At 47.7% G+C, this 22,565-nt stretch overlaps 1 protein-coding gene across 1 annotated transcript in view; it reads left to right on the plus strand.

Annotated features, from left to right (window-relative positions):
• The window catches only part of LOC135543126 (pirin-like), a 208,767-nt gene extending 187,655 nt beyond the window's left edge, over positions 1-21,112 (plus strand). The window contains exons 6-7 of the mRNA XM_064970202.1: positions 20,122-20,206; positions 21,024-21,112. Coding sequence (XP_064826274.1) covers positions 20,122-20,206; positions 21,024-21,097 — 159 coding nt within the window. The 3' untranslated portion in view covers positions 21,098-21,112. The remainder of the gene's footprint in view (positions 1-20,121; positions 20,207-21,023) is intronic.
• Positions 21,113-22,565: the final 1,453 nt, after the last annotated feature.

The raw sequence follows: 22,565 nt of genomic DNA on the forward strand, positions 1-22,565 counted from the left end.
TAATGATGAGGGAGGGTGAGGGCACATACACCATTACTGATGAGGGAGGGTGAGGCACATACACCATTACTGATGAGGGAGGGTGAGGCACGTACACCATTACTGATGAGGGAGGGTGAGGCACGTACACCATTAATGATGAGGGAGGGTGAGGCACGTACACCATTAATGAAGAGGGAGGATGAGAAACATACACCATTAATGATTTAAAAAAAAAATGCATTTAACCTTTATTTAACCAGGTAAGCTAGTTGAGAACAAGTTCTCATTTGCAACTACAACCTGGCCAAGATAAAGCATAGCAGTTCGACACATAAAACAACACAGAGTTACACATGGAATGATTAAAACATACAGTCAATAATACAGTAGAAAAAAAGTCTATATACAGTGAGTGCAAATTAGGTCAAATAAGGGAGTTAAGGAAATAAATAGGCCATGGTGGCGAAGTAATTACAATATAGCAATTAAACACTGGAATGGTAGATGTGCAAAAGATAGATGTGCAAGTAGAGATACTGGGGTGCAAAAGGAGCAAAATAAATAAATACAGTATGGGGATGAGATGGGCTGTATACAGATGGGCTATGTACAGGTGCAGTGATCTGTGAGATGCTCTGACAGCTGGTTCTTAAAGCTAGTGAGGGAGATGGGAATCTCCAGCTTCAGTGATTTTTGCAGTTCGTTCCAGTCAGTGGCAGCAGAGAACTGGAAGGAAAGGCGACCAAAGGAGGAATTGGCTTTGGGGGTGACCAGTGAGATATACCTGCTGGAGCATGTGCTATGGGTGGGTGCTGCTATGGTGACCAGTGAGCTGAGATAGGGCGGGGCTTTACCTAGCAGAGACTTGAAGATAACCTGTTGATGAGGGAGGATGATGCACGTACACCATTAATGATGAGGGAGGGTGTGGCACACATACATTAATGATGAAGGAGGATGAGGCCATTAATGATGAGGGAGGGTGTGGCACATACCCATTATTATTAAAGATGATGGGGAGGGAGAGGCACATTCATCATTGATGCACTTCCTGCTAACGACCAGCAGATGGCACTAACAGGCCAACTGTAGTGTAAGCCTTGTCCAGAGAAAGCTTCTCACTAGGTTCGTTAAACATAGCATTAGCTTGCTTTTGGATACTGGGGTTTGAATGAAAACCCACCAATATCACATATTTAGACAGAGGGGAGGAAGGAAATTAAACTTCTGCTTTGGAAGTGGTGTTGGTGAATCACTGTTTCCTCAACCATAAAGGCGATGGTCCACAGTGGGAATTTATAGAGTCAAAACAAGTGTTTTTAATAGAAAAGTCTCGGCCTGTGTTTGATACTGTAGATACATGTGTAACCTAACATAGTGTCTATCCTGGCCCAGACCAGATGAGGCCATAGGCCCAGCTGATACTGTAGATACATGTGTAACCTAACATAGCTTCTATCATGGCCCAGACCAGATGAGGCCATAGGCCCAGCTGATACTGTAGATACATGTGTAACCTAACATAGCTTCTATCATGGCCCAGACCAGATGAGGCCATAGGCCCAGCTGATACTGTAGATACATGTGTAACCTAACATAGCTTCTATCATGGCCCAGACCAGATCAGACCATAGGCCCAGCTGATACTGTATATACATGTGTAACCTAACATAGCGTCTACCATAGCCCAGACCAGATGAGGCCATAGGCCCAGCTGATACTGTAGATACATGTGTAACCTAACATAGCTTCTATCATGGCCCAGACCAGATCAGACCATAGGCCCAGCTGATACTGTAGATGTGTAGCTTAGTGTCCATCTGGCCGCGGACTGGACCAGACCTGACGGGGCGGGGCTGAAGCGCCCACGGCCCAGCATTCCATGCAGCAGGTGTGTTGGCTCACTGTTACATCTCAGAGCTCAAAGCCGCGTGCGCTGCCAGATCAGAGAGAGGCTTCGCCCTCCTGGCTGGAGGCTTGGAAGCCTCTCTGAGAGACAGATGTTTACCTCTAACCTCTACAGCTGTCTACTTCCTGTCCGCTTTGACCTCAGTCCATGTGGCAGCGGAATGGACACGGAGTGAACACGGGCCCTTGTCTGTCCTGGACACTGCATTGCACACACACATCAGACACACACACACACACACACACACACACACACACACACACACACACACACACACACACACACACACACACACTGTACATATTTCATCTGTTAGACTTGCATGAGGAAAATAGGAAATCAATGATTTACCATACTATGTTTTCCAGTCTTACGAGCTTTATGATGTGATTTCCTTCCCAATCCATTCATGTTTACAACCGAGATTCATTCATCTCTTTTCTAATCTCAACCTCAATTGGCAAAGACTTAGAGAAAGTTGTTTTCCACTTCTCTAGACACGGTTGGTATTCGGCGGAGGGATAACTGCAGAGCACCGTTAATGTTTTGTTTTGCCTCCCAAGCTGTTATGTAAAATCAGCAATGGCTCATCTATGGCTTTGTGAATATATTTGGATCTATTTTGTCTTTGTTTAGGTGACCTACGTTTTGAAAGGCGTTTCAGCTCATGAGGATTTCTGTGGCCACTCTGGACTACTGAAACCAGGGGATTTACAGGTAGAGAAACACCTCACTGTACGGTATGTAGGTTCCTACTCTTCACCATACCAGAACCAATGAAGCTTCGTGCCTTCGGGGCATTTCCTGTGTTTTCCCCATGCAGCAGTCGTAAAGCTGTTGTCCCTGGTCAGTCAGTCAGCATCAACCAGGAAGTGGTTTAATAGGCACTAAATACACTAATGCCACTGGCATTAAACAAAGCATGTGTGTCTATGTACGCTAATGATTCAACCATAAACACATCAGAAACCACAGCTAATGAAGTCACTGAAACCCTTATTAAAGAGTTGCAGTCTGTTTTGGAATGTGTGGCCAGTAATAAACTGGTCCTGAACATCTCTAAAACTAAGAGCATTGTATTTGGTACAAATCATTCCCTACGTTCTGGACCTCAGCTGAATGTGGTAATGAATGGTGTGGCTGTTGAACAAGTTGATGACACTAAATTATGTCATGTTCTGTGTGGACCCACTAAGAGGAGCTGCTTCTTTCTCAACAGCTAACAGGGATCCTAATAAAATACCAAGATACTACTACAAGAGACTTGTTGTGTGATACTACTACAAGAGACTTGTTGTGTGTGTGTGTGTGTGTGTGTGTGTGTGTGCAACAGCTGACGGGGATCCTAATAAAATACCAAATACTACTACAAGAGACTTGTTTGTGTGTGTGTGTGTGTGTGTGTGTGCAACAGCTAACGGGGATCCTAATAAAATACCAAGATACTACTACAAGAGACTTGTTGTGTTGTGTTGTGTGTGTGTGTGTGTGTGTGTGCAACAGCTAACGGGGATCCTAATAAAATACCAAGATACTACTACAAGAGACTTGTTGTGTGTGTGTGTGCAACAGCTAACGGGGATCCTAATAAAATACCAAGATACTACTACAAGAGACTTGTTGTGTGTGTGTGTGTGCAACAGCTAACGGGGATCCTAATAAAATACCAAGATACTACTACAAGAGACTTGTTGTGTGTGTGCAACAGCTAACGGGGATCCTAATAAAATACTACTACACGGGTGTGTGTGTGTGCGACGGGGAGAGAGAGCGGGAGAGACAAACACCATTGGGGGGGGCTGGAGCTACTAACCCAGGGCAGACGGGTTTCCTCACAGTGGAACAGGAGGGGAAAGCTGCTGACGAAAGTTTTAAGTGTTATTGCTCAATTAGCTTCCCACAGCAACGCTGCATCACCCTCTGGGCATGTGCATGAAATGGCTCCCTATTCCCTATAGTGCACTACTTTTGGCTCAAACCCCTATTCCCTATATAGTGCACTACTTTTGGCTAAAACCTCTATTCCCTATATAGTGCACTACTTTTGGCTAAAACCCCTATTCCCTATATAGTGCACTACTTTTGGCTAAAACCCCTATTCCCTATATAGTGCACTACTTTTGGCTAAAACCTTTATTCCCTATATAGTGCACTACTTTTGGCTAAAACCCTATTCCCTATATAGTGCACTACTTTTGGCTAAAACCCCTATTCCCTATATAGTGCACTACTTTTGGCTAAAACCCCTATTCCCTATATAGTGCACTACTTTTGGCTCAAACCCCTATTCCCTATATAGTGCACTACTTTTGGCTCAAACTACTATTCCCTATATAGTGCACTACTTTTGGCTAAAACCCCTATTCCCTATATAGTGCACTACTTTTGGCTAAAACCCCTATTCCCTATATAGTGCACTACTTTTGGCTAAAACCCCTATTCCCTATATAGTGCACTACTTTTGGCTAAAACCCCTATTCCCTATATAGTGCACTACTTTTGGCTAAAATCCCTATTCCCTATATAGTGCACTACTTTTGGCTAAAATCCCTATTCCCTATATAGTGCACTACTTTTGGCTGAAACCCCTATTCCCTATATAGTGCACTACTTTTGGCTAAAACCCCTATTCCCTATATAGTGCACTACTTTTGGCTAAAACCCCTATTCCTATATAGTGCACTACTTTTGGCTGAAACCCCTATTCCCTATATAGTGCACTACTTTTGGCTAAAACCCCTATTCCCTATATAGTGCACTACTTTTGGCTCAAACCCCTATTCCCTATATAGTGCACTACTTTTGGGCTAAAACCCCTATTCCCTATATAGTGCACTACTTTTGGCTAAAACCCCTATTCCCTATATAGTGCACTACTTTTGGCTAAAATCCCTATTCCCTATATAGTGCACTACTTTTGGCTAAAATCCCTATTCCCTATATAGTGCACTACTTTTGGCTGAAACCCCTATTCCCTATATAGTGCACTACTTTTGGCTAAAACCCCTATTCCCTATATAGTGCACTGCTTTTGGCTAAAACCCCTATTCCCTATATAGTGCACTACTTTTGGCTCAAACCCCTATTCCCTATATAGTGCACTACTTTTGGCTAAAACCCCTATTCCCTATATAGTGCACTACTTTTGGCTAAAAACCCTATTCCCTGAGCCCTTATTCTCTAGACCAAGGGTACTCAACTCTGACCCTACGAGGTCCGGAGCCTGCTGGTTTTCTGTTCTACCTGATAATGAATTGCACCCACCTGGTGTCCCAGGACTAAATCAGGCCCTGATTAGAGGGGACAATGAGAACACGCAGTGGAAATGGCTTCGAGGTCCAACGTTGAGTTTGAGGGCTCTAGACCCTATTTAGTGCACAGCTTGGCCCCTGGACCAAAAGTAGTAGCAGCCATTTTGAACACAACCTTCCAGTGTGTTATTTTAATGTTAGCGGAGCTTTGAGACGAACAATGGACATCCACTAGGTACATATCACAGCTCTGGGGAAGATAGACATCCACTAGGTACATATCACAGCACTGGGGAAGATAGAAATCCACTAGGTACATATCACAGCTCTGGGGAAGATAGACATCCACTAGGTACAGTGGGGAAGATAGACATCCACTAGGTACAGTGGGGAAGATAGACATCCACTAGGTACAGTGGGGAAGATAGACATCCACTAGGTACATATCACAGCACTGGGGAAGATAGACATCCACTAGGTACAGTGGGAAGATAGACATCCACTAGGTACATATCACAACACTGGGGAAGATAGACATCCACTAGGTACATATCACAGCAGTGGGGAAGATAGACATCCACTAGGTACAGTGGGGAAGATAGACATCCACTAGGTATATATCACAGCAGTGGGGAAGATAGACATCCACTAGGTACAGTGGGGAAGATAGACATCCACTAGGTACATATCACAGCACTGGGGAAGATAGACATCCACTAGGTACATATCACAGCAGTGGGGAAGATAGACATCCACTAGGTACATATCACAGCAGTGGGGAAGATAGACATCCACAAGGTACATATCACAGCAGTGGGGAAGATAGACATCCACTAGGTACATATCACAGCACTGGGGAAGATAGACATCCACTAGGTACATATCACAGCAGTGGGGAAGATAGACATCCACTAGGTACATATCACAGCAGTGGGGAAGATAGACATCCACTAGGTACATATCACAGCAGTGGGGAAGATAGACATCCACTAGGTACATATCACAGCAGTGGGGAAGATAGACATCCACTAGGTACAGTGGGGAAGATAGACATCCACTAGGCACACTGGGGAAGATAGACATCCACTAGGTACAGTGGGGAAGATAGACATCCACTAGGTACAGTGGGGAAGATAGACATCCACTAGGTACACTGGGGAAGATAGACATCCACTAGGTACATATCACAGCAGTGGGGAAGGAAAGGTGTAAATGTGAAGTTAAATTCCTCCTGGAAACCAGTTAGTTCCAGTATTAAGTCCACATGGGTGATTTATTATGGAAGTCATATCAGACAACATTGATTTCATGTATATTATACTGTACAATACTCCTTTATATGGTTAGTGTGTGTGTGTGTGTGTGTGTGTGTGTGTGTGTGTCTATGCCTCTCTGTATCTGTGTGTGTGTTTATGCCTCTGTATCTGTGTGTGTGTTTCTGTGTGTGTGTGTGTGTGTGTGTGTATATATGCCTCTCTGTATCTGTGTGTGTGTGTCTATGCCTCTCTGTATCTGTGTGTGTGTCTATGCCTCTGTATCTGTGTGTGTGTGTGTGTGTGTGTGTGTGTGTGTGTGTGTGTGTGTGTGTCTATGCCTCTCTGTATCTGTGTGTGTGTGTCTATGCCTCTCTGTATCTGTGTGTGTGTCTATGCCTCTCTGTATCTGTGTGTGTGTGTTTCTGTGTCCGTCTCTGTGTCTCTTCATAAGTGGATGACGGCAGGCCGAGGGGTGGTCCATGCAGAGATGCCCGTGTCTGAGGAGCCCGTCCAGGGCCTGCAGCTGTGGGTCAACCTGAGGAGGGAGGACAAGATGGTGGAGCCCCAGTACCAGGAGCTGAAGGACAGCCAGGTCCCCAAGCCCAGCAGGGAGGGGGTCACTGTGGCCGTTATCTCTGGACAGGCCCTGGGGGTACAGGTAAGGAGCACCATACTAACCATAACCCTGGGTGTACAGGTGAGGAGCACCATACTAACGCACCATACTAACCATAACCCTGGGGGTACAGGTGAGGAGCACCATACTAGCCATAACCCTGGGGTACAGGTAAGGAGCACCATACTAACCATAACCCTGGGTGTACAGGTGAGGAGCACCATACTAACCATAACCCTGGGGGTACAGGTGAGGAGCACCATACTAGCCATAACCCTGGGTGTACAGGTGAGGAGCACCATACTAACCATAACCCTGGGGGTACAGGTCAGGAGCACCATACTAACCATAACCCTGGGGTACAGGTCAGGAGCACCATACTAACCATAACCCTGGGGGTACAGGTGAGGAGCACCATACTAGCCATAACCCTGGGGGTACAGGTAAGGAGCACCATACTAACCATAACCCTGGGTGTACAGGTGAGGAGCACCATACTAACCATAACCCTGGGGGTACAGGTGAGGAGCACCATACTAGCCATAACCCTGGGTGTACAGGTGAGGAGCACCATACTAACCATAACCCTGGGGGTACAGGTCAGGAGCACCATACTAACCATAACCCTGGGGGTACAGGTCAGGAGCACCATACTAACCATAACCCTGGGGTACAGGTGAGGAGCACCATACTAACCATAACCCTGGGGGTACAGGTCAGGAGCACCATACTAACCATAACCCTGGGTGTACAGGTGAGGAGCACCATACTAACCATAACCCTGGGTGTACAGGTGAGGAGCACCATACGAACCATAACTCTGGGGGTACAGGTGAGGAGCACCATACTAACCATAACCCTGGGGGTACAGGTGAGGAGCACCATACTAACCATAACCCTGGGGTACAGGCCAGGAGCACCATACTAACCATAACCCTGGGTGTACAGGCCAGGAGCACCATACTAACCATAACCCTGGGGGTACAGGTGAGGAGCACCATACTAACCATAACCCTGAGGGTACAGGTGAGGAGCACCATACTAACCATAACCCTGGGTGTACAGGTGAGGAGCACCATACTAACCATAACCCTGGGGGTACAGGTGAGGAACACCATACTAACCATAACCCTGGGTGTACAGGTGAGGAGCACCATACTAACCATAACCCTGGGTGTACAGGTGAGGAGCACCATACTAACCATAACCCTGGGTGTACAGGTGAGGAGCACCATACTAACCATAACCCTGGGTGTACAGGCCAGGAGCACCATACTAACCATAACCCTGGGGGTACAGGCCAGGAGCACCATACTAACCATAACCCTGGGGGTACAGGTGAGGAACACCATACTAACCATAACCCTGGGTGTACAGGTGAGGAGCACCATACTAACCATAACCCTGGGGGTACAGGTCAGGAGCACCATACTAACCATAACCCTGGGTGTACAGGTGAGGAGCACCATACTAACGCACCATACTAACCATAACCCTGAGTGTACAGGTGAGGAGCACCATACTAACGCACCATACTAACCATAACCCTGGGGGTACAGGTCAGGAGCACCATACTAACCATAACCCTGGGTGTACAGGTGAGGAACACCATACTAACCATAACCCTTCGTATACAGGTGAGGAGCACCATACTAACTCACCATACTAACCATAACCCTGGGGGTACAGGTGAGGAGCACCATACTAACGCACCATACTAACCATAACCCTGGGGGTACAGGTCAGGAGCACCATACTAACCATAACCCTGGGTGTACAGGTGAGGAGCACCATACGAACCATAACTCTGGGTGTACAGGTGAGGAGCACCATACTAACCATAACCCTGGGTGTACAGGTGAGGAGCACCATACTAACCATAACCCTGGGTGTACAGGTGAGGAACACCATACTAACCATAACCCTTCGTATACAGGTGAGGAGCACCATACTAACTCACCATACTAACCATAACCCTGGGGGTACAGGTGAGGAGCACCATACTAACGCACCATACTAACCATAACCCTGGGGGTACAGGTCAGGAGCACCATACTAACCATAACCCTGGGTGTACAGGTGAGGAGCACCATACGAACCATAACTCTGGGTGTACAGGTGAGGAGCACCATACTAACCATAACCCTGGGTGTACAGGTGAGGAGCACCATACTAACCATAACCCTGGGTGTACAGGTGAGGAGCACCATACTAACCATAACCCGGATGGTGGTAGTGGGTGTGGCCAGTTGTGCGGTTTTAGAGGCCCTCTTCTTGGCCGCAGAGACAAACTGCTGCTGTTTTAAAGCACATTTCCGGCAATTCTATACATTTTGCCGCGGGGCAGAGAGAACATTGTACTGTTTTTTTTAAAGCTAATTTCATGCCATTCAAAAAAATGTGCCATAGGGCTGAGAGAAGATTTTAAAGCTAAATTCCTTCAATTCTACACATTTAGCCGTGGCTTATGCCTTGTTCTTATGCTATCTGAATGACTCAAACAGTACAACAAAATCAATGTGGGGCCCCATGACATGATATTTTTTACATTTTGGATTCATCCCGACTGTTTATTTTTTATTTTGGGGGATTGTTAGTTCTCAAAGGTAATCATTAAATATATATACTGCTCTATTATATTTTCCACATATTTTATCTGGGTTTTAGTTATTTAAGTTTATACAAGTTCTTATGGATGTTTGTTCTGACTTCCACATGACATCAACCAGTGTTGCACCACGGGATGGTAAAATGATTTCTTATTTTTATATATACGTTTTTCGGTGGCGTCCACGAATTAGCAACGGCAGTGCGCCGCTGCTAAAAGCATTTAGGAGAAACACTGGTTGATGTCACGTGGAAGTCATAACAAACAGTCATAAGAATATGTATAAACTTAACCGACTAAAAATAGATTTATATAGTTCTCACCCTACAATGTAACGCATTTGTAATCACAGGTCCAAAACCACAGTGGATGAAAAGGGGGGGGAGTTTATCATCTCCATCATTGTCATCATCATTGTTCCTTTATCACTGTATTATACAGAATGAATACTTAATGTCGGCTGTTGACATGATGTGCTGGGGTCTTGCCCATATCAAAGCCAGAAAACTGTATACAATACAATGACTGAGATGTTGAAAGCCTCGGGCCCAGATATGCCTCGCCAGAAATGCCAACCAACCACAAGACATTCAGCTTCATCATGTGACGTTTGCAGGCAATTACATCTTCACGAGTATCCATCCTCTTTCTCACCCCCCCCCCTTCTCCTCCTTATTTTCTCTGTCTGTCTGGTCTGCTGAGTTAGACGAGACAGGAAATGAGTAGCAGGTTTCTGGGGAAGTGGGTTTGTCATGTTTTAGATGTAAATTTGACCGGGGCCGGTTGGGTTTGGGGTTACTCTAGGGCAGGAGAGGAGACTGACAGACAGACAGTCAGACAGTCTATAAGGTTTGTCATGTTTCAGATGTAAATTTGACCGGGGCCGGTTGGGTTTGGGGTTACTCTAGGGCAGGAGAGAGACAGACACAGTCTATAAGGTTTGTCATGTTTCAGATGTAAATTTGACAGGGTTTGGGGTTACTCTAGGGCAGGAGAGGAGACTGACAGACAGACAGTCTATAAGGTTTGTCATGTTTCAGATGTAAATTTGACCGGGGCCGGTTGGGTTTGGGGTTACTCTAGGGCAGGAGAGGAGACAGACAGACAGACAGTCTATAAGGTTTGTCATGTTTCAGATGTAAATTTGACCGGGGCCGGTTGGGTTTGGGGTTACTCTAGGGCAGGAGAGGAGACAGACAGACAGTCTATAAGGTTTGTCATGTTTTAGATGTAAATTTGACCGGGGCCGGTTGGGTTTGGGGTTACTCTAGGGCAGGAGAGGAGACAGACAGACAGTCTATAAGGTTTGTCATGTTTTAGATGTAAATTTGACCGGGGCCGGTTGGGTTTGGGGTTACTCTAGGGCAGGAGAGGAGACAGACAGACAGTCTATAAGGTTTGTCATGTTTTAGATGTAAATTTGACCGGGGCCGGTTGGGTTTGGGGTTACTCTAGGGCAGGAGAGGAGACAGACAGACAGACAGTCTATAAGGTTTGTCATGTTTTAGATGTAAATTTGACCGGGGCCGGTTGGGTTTGGGGTTACTCTAGGGCAGGAGAGGAGACAGACAGACAGACAGACAGTCTATAAGGTTTGTCATGTTTCAGATGTAAATTTGACCGGGGCCGGTTGGGTTTGGGGTTACTCTAGGGCAGGAGAGGAGACAGACAGACAGACAGTCTATAAGGTTTGTCATGTTTCAGATGTAAATTTGACCGGGGCCGGTTGGGTTTGGGGTTACTCTAGGGCAGGAGAGGAGACAGACAGACAGTCTATAAGGTTTGTCATGTTTCAGATGTAAATTTGACCGGGGCCGGTTGGGTTTGGGGTTACTCTAGGGCAGGAGAGGAGACAGACAGACAGTCTATAAGGTTTGTCATGTTTCAGATGTAAATTTGACCGGGGCCGGTTGGGTTTGGGGTTACTCTAGGGCAGGAGAGGAGACAGACAGACAGACAGACAGTCTATAAGGTTTGTCATGTTTCAGATGTAAATTTGACCGGGGCCGGTTGGGTTTGGGGTTACTCTAGGGCAGGAGAGGAGACTGACACAGTCTATAAGGTTTGTCATGTTTCAGATGTAAATTTGACCGGGGCCGTTGGGTTTGGGGTTACTCTAGGGCAGGAGAGGAGACAGACAGACAGACAGTCTATAAGGTTTGTCATGTTTCAGATGTAAATTTGACCGGGGCCGGTTGGGTTTGGGGTTACTCTAGGGCAGGAGAGGAGACAGACAGACAGACAGTCTATAAGGTTTGTCATGTTTCAGATGTAAATTTGACCGGGTTGGGTTTGGGGTTACTCTAGGGCAGGAGAGGAGACAGACAGACAGTCTATAAGGTTTGTCATGTTTCAGATGTAAATTTGACCGAGGCCGGTTGGGTTTGGGGTTACTCTAGGGCAGGAGAGGAGACAGACAGACAGACAGTCTATAAGGTTTGTCATGTTTCAGATGTAAATTTGACCGAGGCCGGTTGGGTTTGGGGTTACTCTAGGGCAGGAGAGGAGACAGACAGACAGTCTATAAGGTTTGTCATGTTTCAGATGTAAATTTGACCGGGGCCGGTTGGGTTTGGGGTTACTCTAGGGCAGGAGAGGAGACAGACAGACAGTCTATAAGGTTTGTCATGTTTCAGATGTAAATTTGACCGGGGCCGGTTGGGTTTGGGGTTACTCTAGGGCAGGAGAGGAGACAGACAGACAGTCAGTCTATAAGGTTTGTCATTTTACATGCAAATGTGTTGAAGCTGGGAAAGGGGCGGGGCATCGCTGGGACCGTATTGCCTGGCGGGGTTACTCTAGGGCAGGAGAGGAGACAGACAGAGTTTCTAATGACGTCCATAAGGTTTGTCATGTTTCAGATGTAAATGTGTTGAAGCTGGGAAACAGGTTGCCTCTGGTTACTACAGGGCAGGGGGAGACACTACAGACAGGCAGAGAGGCCAACGATGTCCAACGGGGTAATGGACAGGTAACTGTCAAAATAAAAGAAACACCAAAATAAAGTGTTTTAATATGTCATTGGGCACCACGAGCTGCCAGAACAGCTTCAATGCACCGTGGCGTAGATTCTACAAGCTGAGGGATGCGACACCATTTTTCCATTTTGTGTTTTGTTGATGGTGGTGGAAAACGCTGTCTCAGGCGTTGGTCCAGAATCTCCCGTAAGTGTTCAATTGGGTTGAGATCTGGTGACTAAGACACACACACACATTATACATGACCCTAAGCATGATGAGATGTTAATTCCTTAATTAACTCAGGAACCACACCTGTGTGGAAGCCCCTGCTTTCAATATATTTTGTATTCCTCATTTGTGTTTCCTTCATTTTGGCAGTTATCTGTGTGTAAATGTGTTGAGGCTGGTGGGACTGGGCTGGGGGTGGGACTGGGCTGGGGGTGGGACTGAGCTGGGGGTGGGACTGAGCTGGGGGTGGGTGGGACTGAGCTGGGGGTGGGTGGGACTGAGCTGGGGGGGACTGGGTGGGACTGAGCTGGGGGTGGGACTGGGCTAGGGGTGGGACTGGGCTGGGGGTGGACTGAGCTGGGGCTGGGTGGGACTGGGCTGCACAGCAAAATTTGATTGGTAAAACACACTGTGGTTGTTCAATTTCACACTTTTTACGTGTTTATATGAGAACCACCAGAAAGTGTTGAATTTACGCTTTTCAAAGTGTTTCCCTTTTAACACTGATTCTTTCCAACACCAGTGGCATTAAAACGTTACACTAACTCAGTGTTAAAGTGACACTGTTATGGTGTTCACTGATACCGTCACAGCATATTCTTCAGTGTTAAATAAACACTGAGAGTGTTACATGTAACACGGGTCCAGTGTCTATACTGGTCCACACTCTCAGTTTTAAATGAACACACTGCTTAGTGTGGAAGCCTTGTTTTCCAGAGTGCCTTGCCTTTCGAGTGACTTGTTGAGGTACTGTCAGGATTTGGCCAGGGTTGTTCCGGGTTTTGGTCAGTAGATGTCCCCATTGTGCTTTTTGTCCCTATGTTTTCCCTTGATCCCCATTATTATTTGCACCTGTGTCTCGTTTTCCCTGATTGTATTTAAACCCTTTGTTTCCCTCAGTTCTGTGCTCTGTGTTTGTATGTTAGCACCCTGCCCTAGTGTTCTGTGTGCTCTTGTCGATTCCGGGTGAAGTTCTTGTGGTATTCTGTTTTTGTTTTTGTTTATTTTTGGTGAGTTTCTTTTGAGGTCTTTTTGTGTTTTTCCTTCCACCTTTTGGATTTGCCATTTTTTGTATTTTAGGATTTTTTCTTTATTAAATTTCACCGTCTTAAGTACTGCTGTGTCTGCCTCATCTTCTGGGTTCTGCTGTCTATTCGTGGCTCAGTTGGTTAAGTGACTGTTTCTCACTCCGGAGACCCAGGTTCGAAACCGGGTCCTGACAGAAACACAGAGCCAAAAATGAACCCAGAGGCAGCCAGTTCCCAGGACCTTTTTGCCACGCTGTCCCACCACCAGGAGACTGTCCAACGCCACGAAGCCGTCCTGGTTCAGCAAGAGGCCTTAATGGCTAGACATTCTCATCTTCTGTCGGAGATGCTGACTTCCATTAAGCAAATATCTGCTCGACTTACCCCGGCAACAGTTCCGTCCCAGTACCTCAGGTTCACGTACCCATGGCAGTTAACCCCCTGGCTGAACCTCGTCTTCCACCTCCCCAACGGTTCTCAGGTGATCCAAGTGCTTGTAAAGGCTTTCTCACTCAATGTTCTCTCTCCTTTGAGCTGCAACCCTCGTCGTTTCCCACCGACCGGTCTAAGATCGCATATATCATTACCCTGCTGTCGGAAAAAGCCCTGGCCTGGGCTACTGCTGTGTGGGATGCCCATAGTTCCTGCTGTGCCAGCTACTCTGCCTTTGCTGAGGAATTCAAACAGTGTTTCAAGGCCCAAGCAGTGGTTCTGACTCAGCCAAACAGCTCCTGACTCTCCATCAAGGTTGGCGCAGCGTGACGGACTATGCCATCCAGTTCCGCACGGTGGCAGCAGCGAGTGGCTGGAACACGAGGCGCTCACGGTGTGCTTTCTGAAGGGCCTTTCCGACACTATCCAAGATGAACTGGCCACTCGGGAACCACCGGACAATCTCGAGTCCCTGATCAAGTTGGCCTCACGCATTGACCAGCGTCTGAGAGAGAGAGAACTCAACCGTAGACCTCTAGCCCCTATCAGTCCCAGCTCCGAGTCCCCACCTTTATCATCGCTGGCTCCACCGGAACCCATGCAGATTGGACGCATCTCCCAGGCTGAGAGAGACCGCCGGATGAGGGAGCGACGCTGTCTATATTGTGGCAAACCGGGCCATTTCCGTTCCACGTGTCCCGGGCTCCAGGGAAACGCTCTGTCCCGTACAGACCGGGGGAACTGTAACGGGAAACATAACCTCCTCCCATCCGTCCAACTCCCGTCTGCTCATTCCAGTCACCCTCTCCTGGGACAACCACAAGCTTCACCTTCAAGCCTTGGTAGACTCTGGAGCCGCAGGTAACTTCATGGATGGTGTCTGGGCGAAGGAGAATGGCGTTCCCTCTGAACCTCTGGGTGAACCCATGAGGGTTACTACATTGGATGGAAGCCCTTTGGGATCTGGACTTGTCACTCATGTCACTACCTCCTTGAGACTTTCAGTTTCACAACACCAGGAATTGATGAACTTTCATTTGATCTCCTGTTCCGAGTTCCCTCTCGTCCTTGGATACCCCTGGCTTCACAGCCATAACCCTCACATCGACTGGTCTGTGGGCACTATCAAGCAGTGGGGTCCTACGTGCCAAGCTACTTGTATTTTCCAGAATTCCCCGAGTTCTACTCCCGAGTCTTTAGAATCCATCGACCTGACCCGAGTTCCCGAGTGTTACCATGACCTCAAACTGGTGTTTAGCAAACAGAGGGCCACCATGCTACCACCCCATAGATCTTACGATTGCCCCATCGACCTGTTTCCGGGCACTTGCCCCCCAGGGGTCGGATCTTTTCCCTATCTCCACCCGAACGAGCTGCTATGGATACCTACATCAAGGACTCTCTGGAAGCAGGCCTCATGCGTCCATCCACCTCCCCCGGCGGGAGCAGGGTTTTTCTTTGTGGCCAAGAAAGATGGTGGATTACGTCCTTGCATCGACTACCGGGGACTCAATGACATAACCGTCCGTAACCGTTACCCGCTACCCCTTATGGCCACAGCCTTCGAGCTGCTCCAGGAAGCAGTTGTTTTCACTAAGCTTGACCTGCGGAACGCATACCATCTTGTGCGGATCAGACCTGGTGACGAGTGGAAGACCGCTTTCAACACGCCTACTGGTCACTATGAATACTTGGTGATGCCCTTCGGCCTGACCAACGCCCCAGCGGTGTTCCAAGCGCTCATAAACGATGTGCTTAGGGATATGCTTAACATATTTGTGTTCGTTTACTTGGATGACATCCTCATCTTTTCGAGCTCCCTTCAAGAACACACTAAGCATGTCAGACAAGTACTCAAACGCCTCCTGGACAGCCATCTGTACGTTAAGCCGGAAAAATGTGAATTCCATTCATCCCGAGTACAATTCCTGGGATTTGTAGTGGAACCCGGTCGAGTCCAAATGGACCCTAGGAAGGTAGGGCGGTAGCGGATTGGCCCACCCCCAAATCCGTTAAGGATGTTCAGCGTTTCCTGGGCTTCACAAACTTTTACCGCAAGTTCATCAAGAACTTCAGTTTGGTGGCAGCTCCTCTCTCAGCTTTAACCAAAGGTGGCAATGCAAGGTTTGTGTGGGGAAGAGAAGCTGAGACGGCCTTCCAAGGACTCAAGCAGCGCGTCCTCTCTGCTCCCATCCTGATACTACCGACTACGGATGAACCATTTGTGGTGGAGGTAGACGCATCAGAGGTTGGTGTTGGAGCTGTCCTGTCTCAGAGGGGTGAAGACAAGAAGCTTCATCCGTGCGCTTTCTTCTCACACCGGCTTACCCGACTGAGAGAAACTACGATGTGGGGATCGTGAACTCCTAGCGGTTAAGATGGCATTGAAGGAATGGAGACACTGGCTCGGGGCTTCTCACCCGTTTCAAGTGCTTACGGACCACAAAAATCTGGAGTATATCCAGCAGGCGAAGCGATTGAACTCTAGACAAGCTAGATGGTCTCTTTTCTTCAATCGATTCCAGTTTATCCTCACCTATCGGCCCGGGTCGAAGAATCTCAAACCGGATGCCCTGTCCCGAGTCTACGCTCCTGCCATTCGAGATGACACGGACATGCCTGTCCTTCCTGCTGCTAAGATTGTGGCTCCGATCTCGTGGCAAGTTGAGGATACCGTGAGACGTGCTCAAGCTAGCGAACCGGACCCTAAAGGAGGCCCTGCCAATCGGTTGTTTGTCCCCAAGGCAGTGAGGACTCAGGTCCTTCTGTGGGGGCACTCCTCTCGCCTCACCTGTCATCCGGGCGTAGGTCGCACCTTGGAGTTCATCCAGCGTAAGTTCTGGTGGCCTACCATAAGAGAAGACGTTGCCACTTTCGTCAATGCCTGCCCCGTGTGCTGCCAGGGCAAATCTTCTCACCTCCGCCCTCAAGGACTCCTTCATCCTTTACCTGTTCCCCACAGACCCTGGTCCCATATCTCATTGGACTTTATTACTGGACTTCCTCCATCCCATGGCAATACTACTATCCTAGTCATAATCGACAGGTTTTCAAAGGCGGCCAGGTTCGTCCCTCTGACTAAGTTACCTTCTGCCAAGGAAACGGCTGAGTTGGTAATTAATCATGTGTTCCGAGTCTTCGGCATTCCTCAAGATGTGGTTTCTGACAGAGGTCCCCAGTTCGCCTCAAGGTTTTGGAAGGCCTTCTGCCAACTCATGGGGGCTTCTGCCAGTCTATCTTCAGGGTACCATCCGGAGTCCAACGGCCAAACAGAGAGGATGAATCAAGAGCTGGAAACCACCCTCCGATGTATGACTCGTGACAACCCGTCCACATGGTCATCCTTTATTGTTTGGGCCGAATACGCGCACAACACCTTGCGCTCCTCCTCCACTGGTATGTCCCCGCACGAGTGTCAGTTTGGCTATGCTCCTCCATTGTTCCCGGACCAGGAGGCAGAAGTCAGAGTGCCTTCAGCCTTGAGGTTCGTCAGACGCTGTCGGCTTATGTGGAGGAAGACCCGTCTTAATCTGATGCGTTCCTCACAGAGGTATCAACAACAAGCCAACAGACGTCGCCGTCCCGGGCCTACCCTGCGCCCCGGCCAGAGAGTCTGGCTTTCCACAAGAGACTTACCTCTACGGGTGGAGTCTCGCAAGCTGTCCCAAAAATACATCGGTCCCTTCAAGGTTGCCAGGAGAGTTAACCCAGTTTCTTATCGCCTACACTTACCCAGATCCCTTAAGATTAATCCCACATTTCATGTGTCATTGTTAAAACCTGTTGTTTTTTCTCCCCTTGTCCCGGCAGACAGACCTCCCCCTCCGCCTCGTGTCATTGGAGGCCAGCCGGCTTATACCGTCCACCGGATACTGGATTCCCCGCCGGGTGCAGCGGTCCTGGCAGTATCTGGTGGACTGGGAAGGCTACGGTCCTGAGGAGCGCTCCTGGGTTCCTGCCAAAGACATCCTGGACCCTGACCTCATTCGTCAGTTCAGGGTCCTCCACCCTGACAGAGCTGGTAGGAACGTCAGGAGCCGTTCCTAGGGGGGATTCTGTCAGGATTTGGCCAGGGTTGTTCCGGGTTTTGGTCAGTAGATGTCCCCATTGTGCTTTTTGTCCCTATGTTTTTCCTTGATCCCCATTATTATTTGCACCTGTGTCTCGTTTTCCTGATTGTATTTAAACCCTTTGTTTCCCTCAGTTCTGTGCTCTGTGTTTGTATGTTAGCACCCTGCCTAGTGTTCTGTGTGCTCTTGTCGATTCCGGGTGAAGTTCTTGTGGTATTCTGTTTTTGTTTTTGTTTATTTTTGGTGAGTTTCTTTTGAGGTCTTTTTGTGTTTTTCCTTCCACCTTTTGGATTTGCCATTTTTTGTATTTTAGGATTTTTCTTTATTAAATTTCACCGTCTTAAGTACTGCTGTGTCTGCCTCATCTTCTGGGTTCTGCTGTCTATTCGTGGCTCAGTTGGTTAAGTGACTGTTTCTCCTCCGGAGACCCAGGTTGAAACCGGGTCCTGACAGGTACGACCCGTGCCTGTATTTGTTAGTGACAGAGACATGAGCAGCAGAAGTCTGAAGAGAGCGGATACAAATTCATTGCTTTAACTAATTATGACAAACGTTAAAGAATTGTTGAGCAATGTAATAACGTAATGACTTTTCAAATAAGTTACGTTGCACGTTATGCTGGCTTACAAATTGTTAGCTACGCTAGCCTTACGAACCGCATATCATTACAACAATTGCTTGTATGTACTGGTATGTTAGCTAGCTATGTAATGTTAGTTGGCTACTAATACATTGAACTGTCCAGTATATTAACTATATGCTATCTAACTACCTACCCAACATTTATTAACTTGATTATTCACGTCATTCTTAGCTTAGCTAAGTGCTATAGTCTTGGTGCGTTCTCAATGGACATTGTTAATGAAGTCGTGGCTAGCTATTAATATGTTATATATGCTAACAAACTAGCAAGGAGTTACATAGCAACAGCATCAACTTCCGTTAGACAGGCGAAGCGCTACTACACTCAACTGAAAGGATACCGTTTGTTTACAGTATACTAAAAGAAACTAATATTATGTAGTATACAGTGGGGCAAAAAAGTATTTAGTCAGCCACCAATTGTGCAAGTTCTCCCACTTAAAAAGATGAGAGAGGCCTGTAATTTTCATCATAGGTACACTTCAACTATGACAGACAAAATGAGGGAAAAAAATCCAGAAAATCACATTGTAGGATTTTTAATGAATTTATTTGCAAATTATGGTTAAAAGAGGGAGTGGGAAGGGTAACACCAACAGATCAGGGTGCTAGGTGTTAAAAGAGGGAGTGGGAAGGGTAACACCAACAGATCAGGGTGCTAGGTGTTAAAAGAGGGAGTGGGAAGGGTAACACCAACAGATCAGGGTGCTAGGTGTTAAAAGAGGGAGTGGGAAGGGGTAACACCAACAGATCAGGGTGCTAGGTGTTAAAAGAGGGAGTGGGAAGGGTAACACCAACAGATCAGGGTGCTAGGTGTTAAAAGAGGGAGTGGGAAGGGTAACACCAACAGATCAGGGTGCTAGGTGTTAAAAGAGGGAGTGGGAAGGGTAACACCAACAGATCAGGGTGCTAGGTGTTAAAAGAGGGAGTGGGAAGGGTAACACCAACAGATCAGGTTGCTAGGTGTTAAAAGAGGAGTGGGAAGGGTAACACCAACAGATCAGGGTGCTAGGTGTTAAAAGAGGGAGTGGGAAGGGTAACACCAACAGATCAGGTTGCTAGGTGTTAAAGGGGTGCTGCCTGGAATGTTGGGGGTCAATGAAATACTATAAATGTTTTGTCCTTTTTTTTTTGTCCAGTCAAAAATCTTCACCAGAACTCCAACACTGTATCTGGACTTCAAGCTGGATGGAGGAGCCAAGCATGTACAGCCAGTTCCTTCAGGTAGAACCATCTAACTGAATGGGTCTTCTGTGGCTCTGGTCCAGGGCGTTACGTGCTCCTTGAAGAAAGCTCTAGCTGCATGTAACACCATGGACCAGAGCTTGGTCTACTGTAGCGATATTGTTCTGTGTGCTCCATTCATCTACAATCTGGCACTAAATCTGTTGACCTTTTCAGTAAAGTTAGCTAGGGTTTGAGTTGAAAGGTTCTGCTAAGTGCTGTGTGGTGTGTATGACACACGCTTTCTCATTGTGGGAACTGTACTGTACCTGACGTTGGTTTGTGAAAGTTGCTATCTACTGTCTGTGACAAACAGAAGTCCTCCAGGGGTTGGGAGTCTTCTAAAGTTTATACAACTGGCTTGGTTTCCATGGTCACCCTGCCTGTTCTCTTTGGAGTCGGTGGTGCTGTGTGGTTGCTATGGAGTCAGTGGTGCTGTGTTGGATGGTCACATTATACCATACGTAAGACGTTAAGTAGTCCATTACTGTGTGTGTGTGTGTGTGTGTGTGTGTGTGTGTGCGTGCACACGGTCAGTGTTGGTGTGTTGAATGGATGGCTCCCACGTCATCGTATTACAGGGCCCTATGGTGGATTAAATATGAGACCATCTCAGTGTTCTGGCCCACAGCTCACATGGCAAGACGTCGGTATACCAAGTGCTCAGACTCGCCCACCAAGTCACATCATTTAGAATATGAGGCTTTATGAATGTCGTGATTGTTGTGTATACTGTGACAGTTAACTTGTTAATGAGGTAACAAAATGCATTATCAATGCCAGGCCAAAACAACAGTTTTTCTATCATCTCTGCTAGGATGGACCTCGTTTATCTACACACTGGCAGGATCTGTCTGTGTTGGTGAGTTTCCTCTCTTTAGTTTCTGTTGAACAGTTTTCTATTAGTTCCTAACTGCCCTGCAGCCTCATGTTGTTGGTCACCCAGAACAGTGTTGTGTTTGGAATTGGTTCAGAAACACTCTGCATCTTGTTGCTGTCCCTCGTCCAGAGAGAGACAATCAAACAGAGCAGGTGCATTTATTTATTAATGTTCCCTTCCTACTCTCATCTGTCCTCTCTGAGATGTCCCCTTCCTCTTCTCCTCTCCTCTGTCCTCTCTGGGATGTTCCCTTCCTCATCTCCTCCGTCCTCTCTGTGATGTTCCCTTCCTCCTCTCCTCCGTCCTCTCTGGGATGTTCCCTTCCTCTTCTCCTCTCCTCTGTCCTCTCTGGGATGTTCCCTTCCTCTTCTCCTCTCCTCCTTCCTCTTCTCCTCTCCTCTGTCCTCTCTGGGATGTTCCCTTCCTCTTCTCCTCTCCTCTGTCCTCTCTGGGATGTTCCCTTCCTCTTCTCCTCTCCTCTGTCCTCTCTGGGATGTTCCCTTCCTCTTCTCCACTCCTCCTTCCTCTTCTCCTCTCCTCTGTCCTCTCTGGGATGTTCCCTTCCTCTTCTCCTCTCCTCTGTCCTCTGTGGGATGTTCCCTTCCTCTTCTCCTCTCCTCTGTCCTCTGTGGGATGTTCCCTTTCCTCTTCTCCTCTCCTCTGTCCTCTCTGGGATGTTCCCTTCCTCTTCTCCTCTGTCCTCTGTGGGATGTTCCCTTCCTCTTCTCCTCTCCTCTGTCCTCTCTGGGATGTTCCCTTCCTCTTCTCCTCTGTCCTCTCTGGGATGTTCCCTTCCTCTTCTCCTCTCCTCCGTCCTCTCTGGGATGTTCCCTTCCTCTTCTCCTCCGTCCTCTCTGGGATGTTCCCTTCCTCTTCTCCTCTGTCCTCTCTGGGATGTTCCCTTCCTCTTCTCCTCTCCTCTGTCCTCTCTGGGATGTTCCCTTCCTCCTCTCTCCTCTCCTTCCTCCTCTGTCCTCTCTGGGATGTTCCCTTCCTCTTCTCCTCTGTCCTCTGTGGGATGTTCCCTTCCTCTTCTCCTCTCCTCTGTCCTCTCTGGGATGTTCCCTTCCTCTTCTCCTCTGTCCTCTCTGGGATGTTCCCTTCCTCTTCTCCTCTCCTCCGTCCTCTCTGGGATGTTCCCTTCCTCTTCTCCTCCCTCTCTGGTCCTCTCTGGGATGTTCCCTTCCTCTTCTCCTCTGTCCTCTCTGGGATGTTCCCCTTCTCCTCTTCTCCTCTCCTCTGTCCTCTGTGGGATGTTCCTTCCTCTTCTCCTCTCCTCTGTCCTCTCTGGGATGTTCCCTTCCTCTTCTCCTCTCCTCTGTCCTCTCTGGGATGTTCCCTTCCCTCTTCTCCTCTCCTCTGTCCTCTCTGTCCTCTGGATGTTCCCTTCCTCTTCTCCTCCCTCTGTCCTCTCTGGGATGTTCCCTTCCTCTTCTCCTCTCCTCTGTCCTCTCTGGGATGTTCCCTTCCTCTTCTCCT

This window comes from Oncorhynchus masou, chromosome 7, assembly GCF_036934945.1.
Source record: "Oncorhynchus masou masou isolate Uvic2021 chromosome 7, UVic_Omas_1.1, whole genome shotgun sequence".
NCBI classification, from domain to species: domain Eukaryota; kingdom Metazoa; phylum Chordata; class Actinopteri; order Salmoniformes; family Salmonidae; genus Oncorhynchus; species Oncorhynchus masou.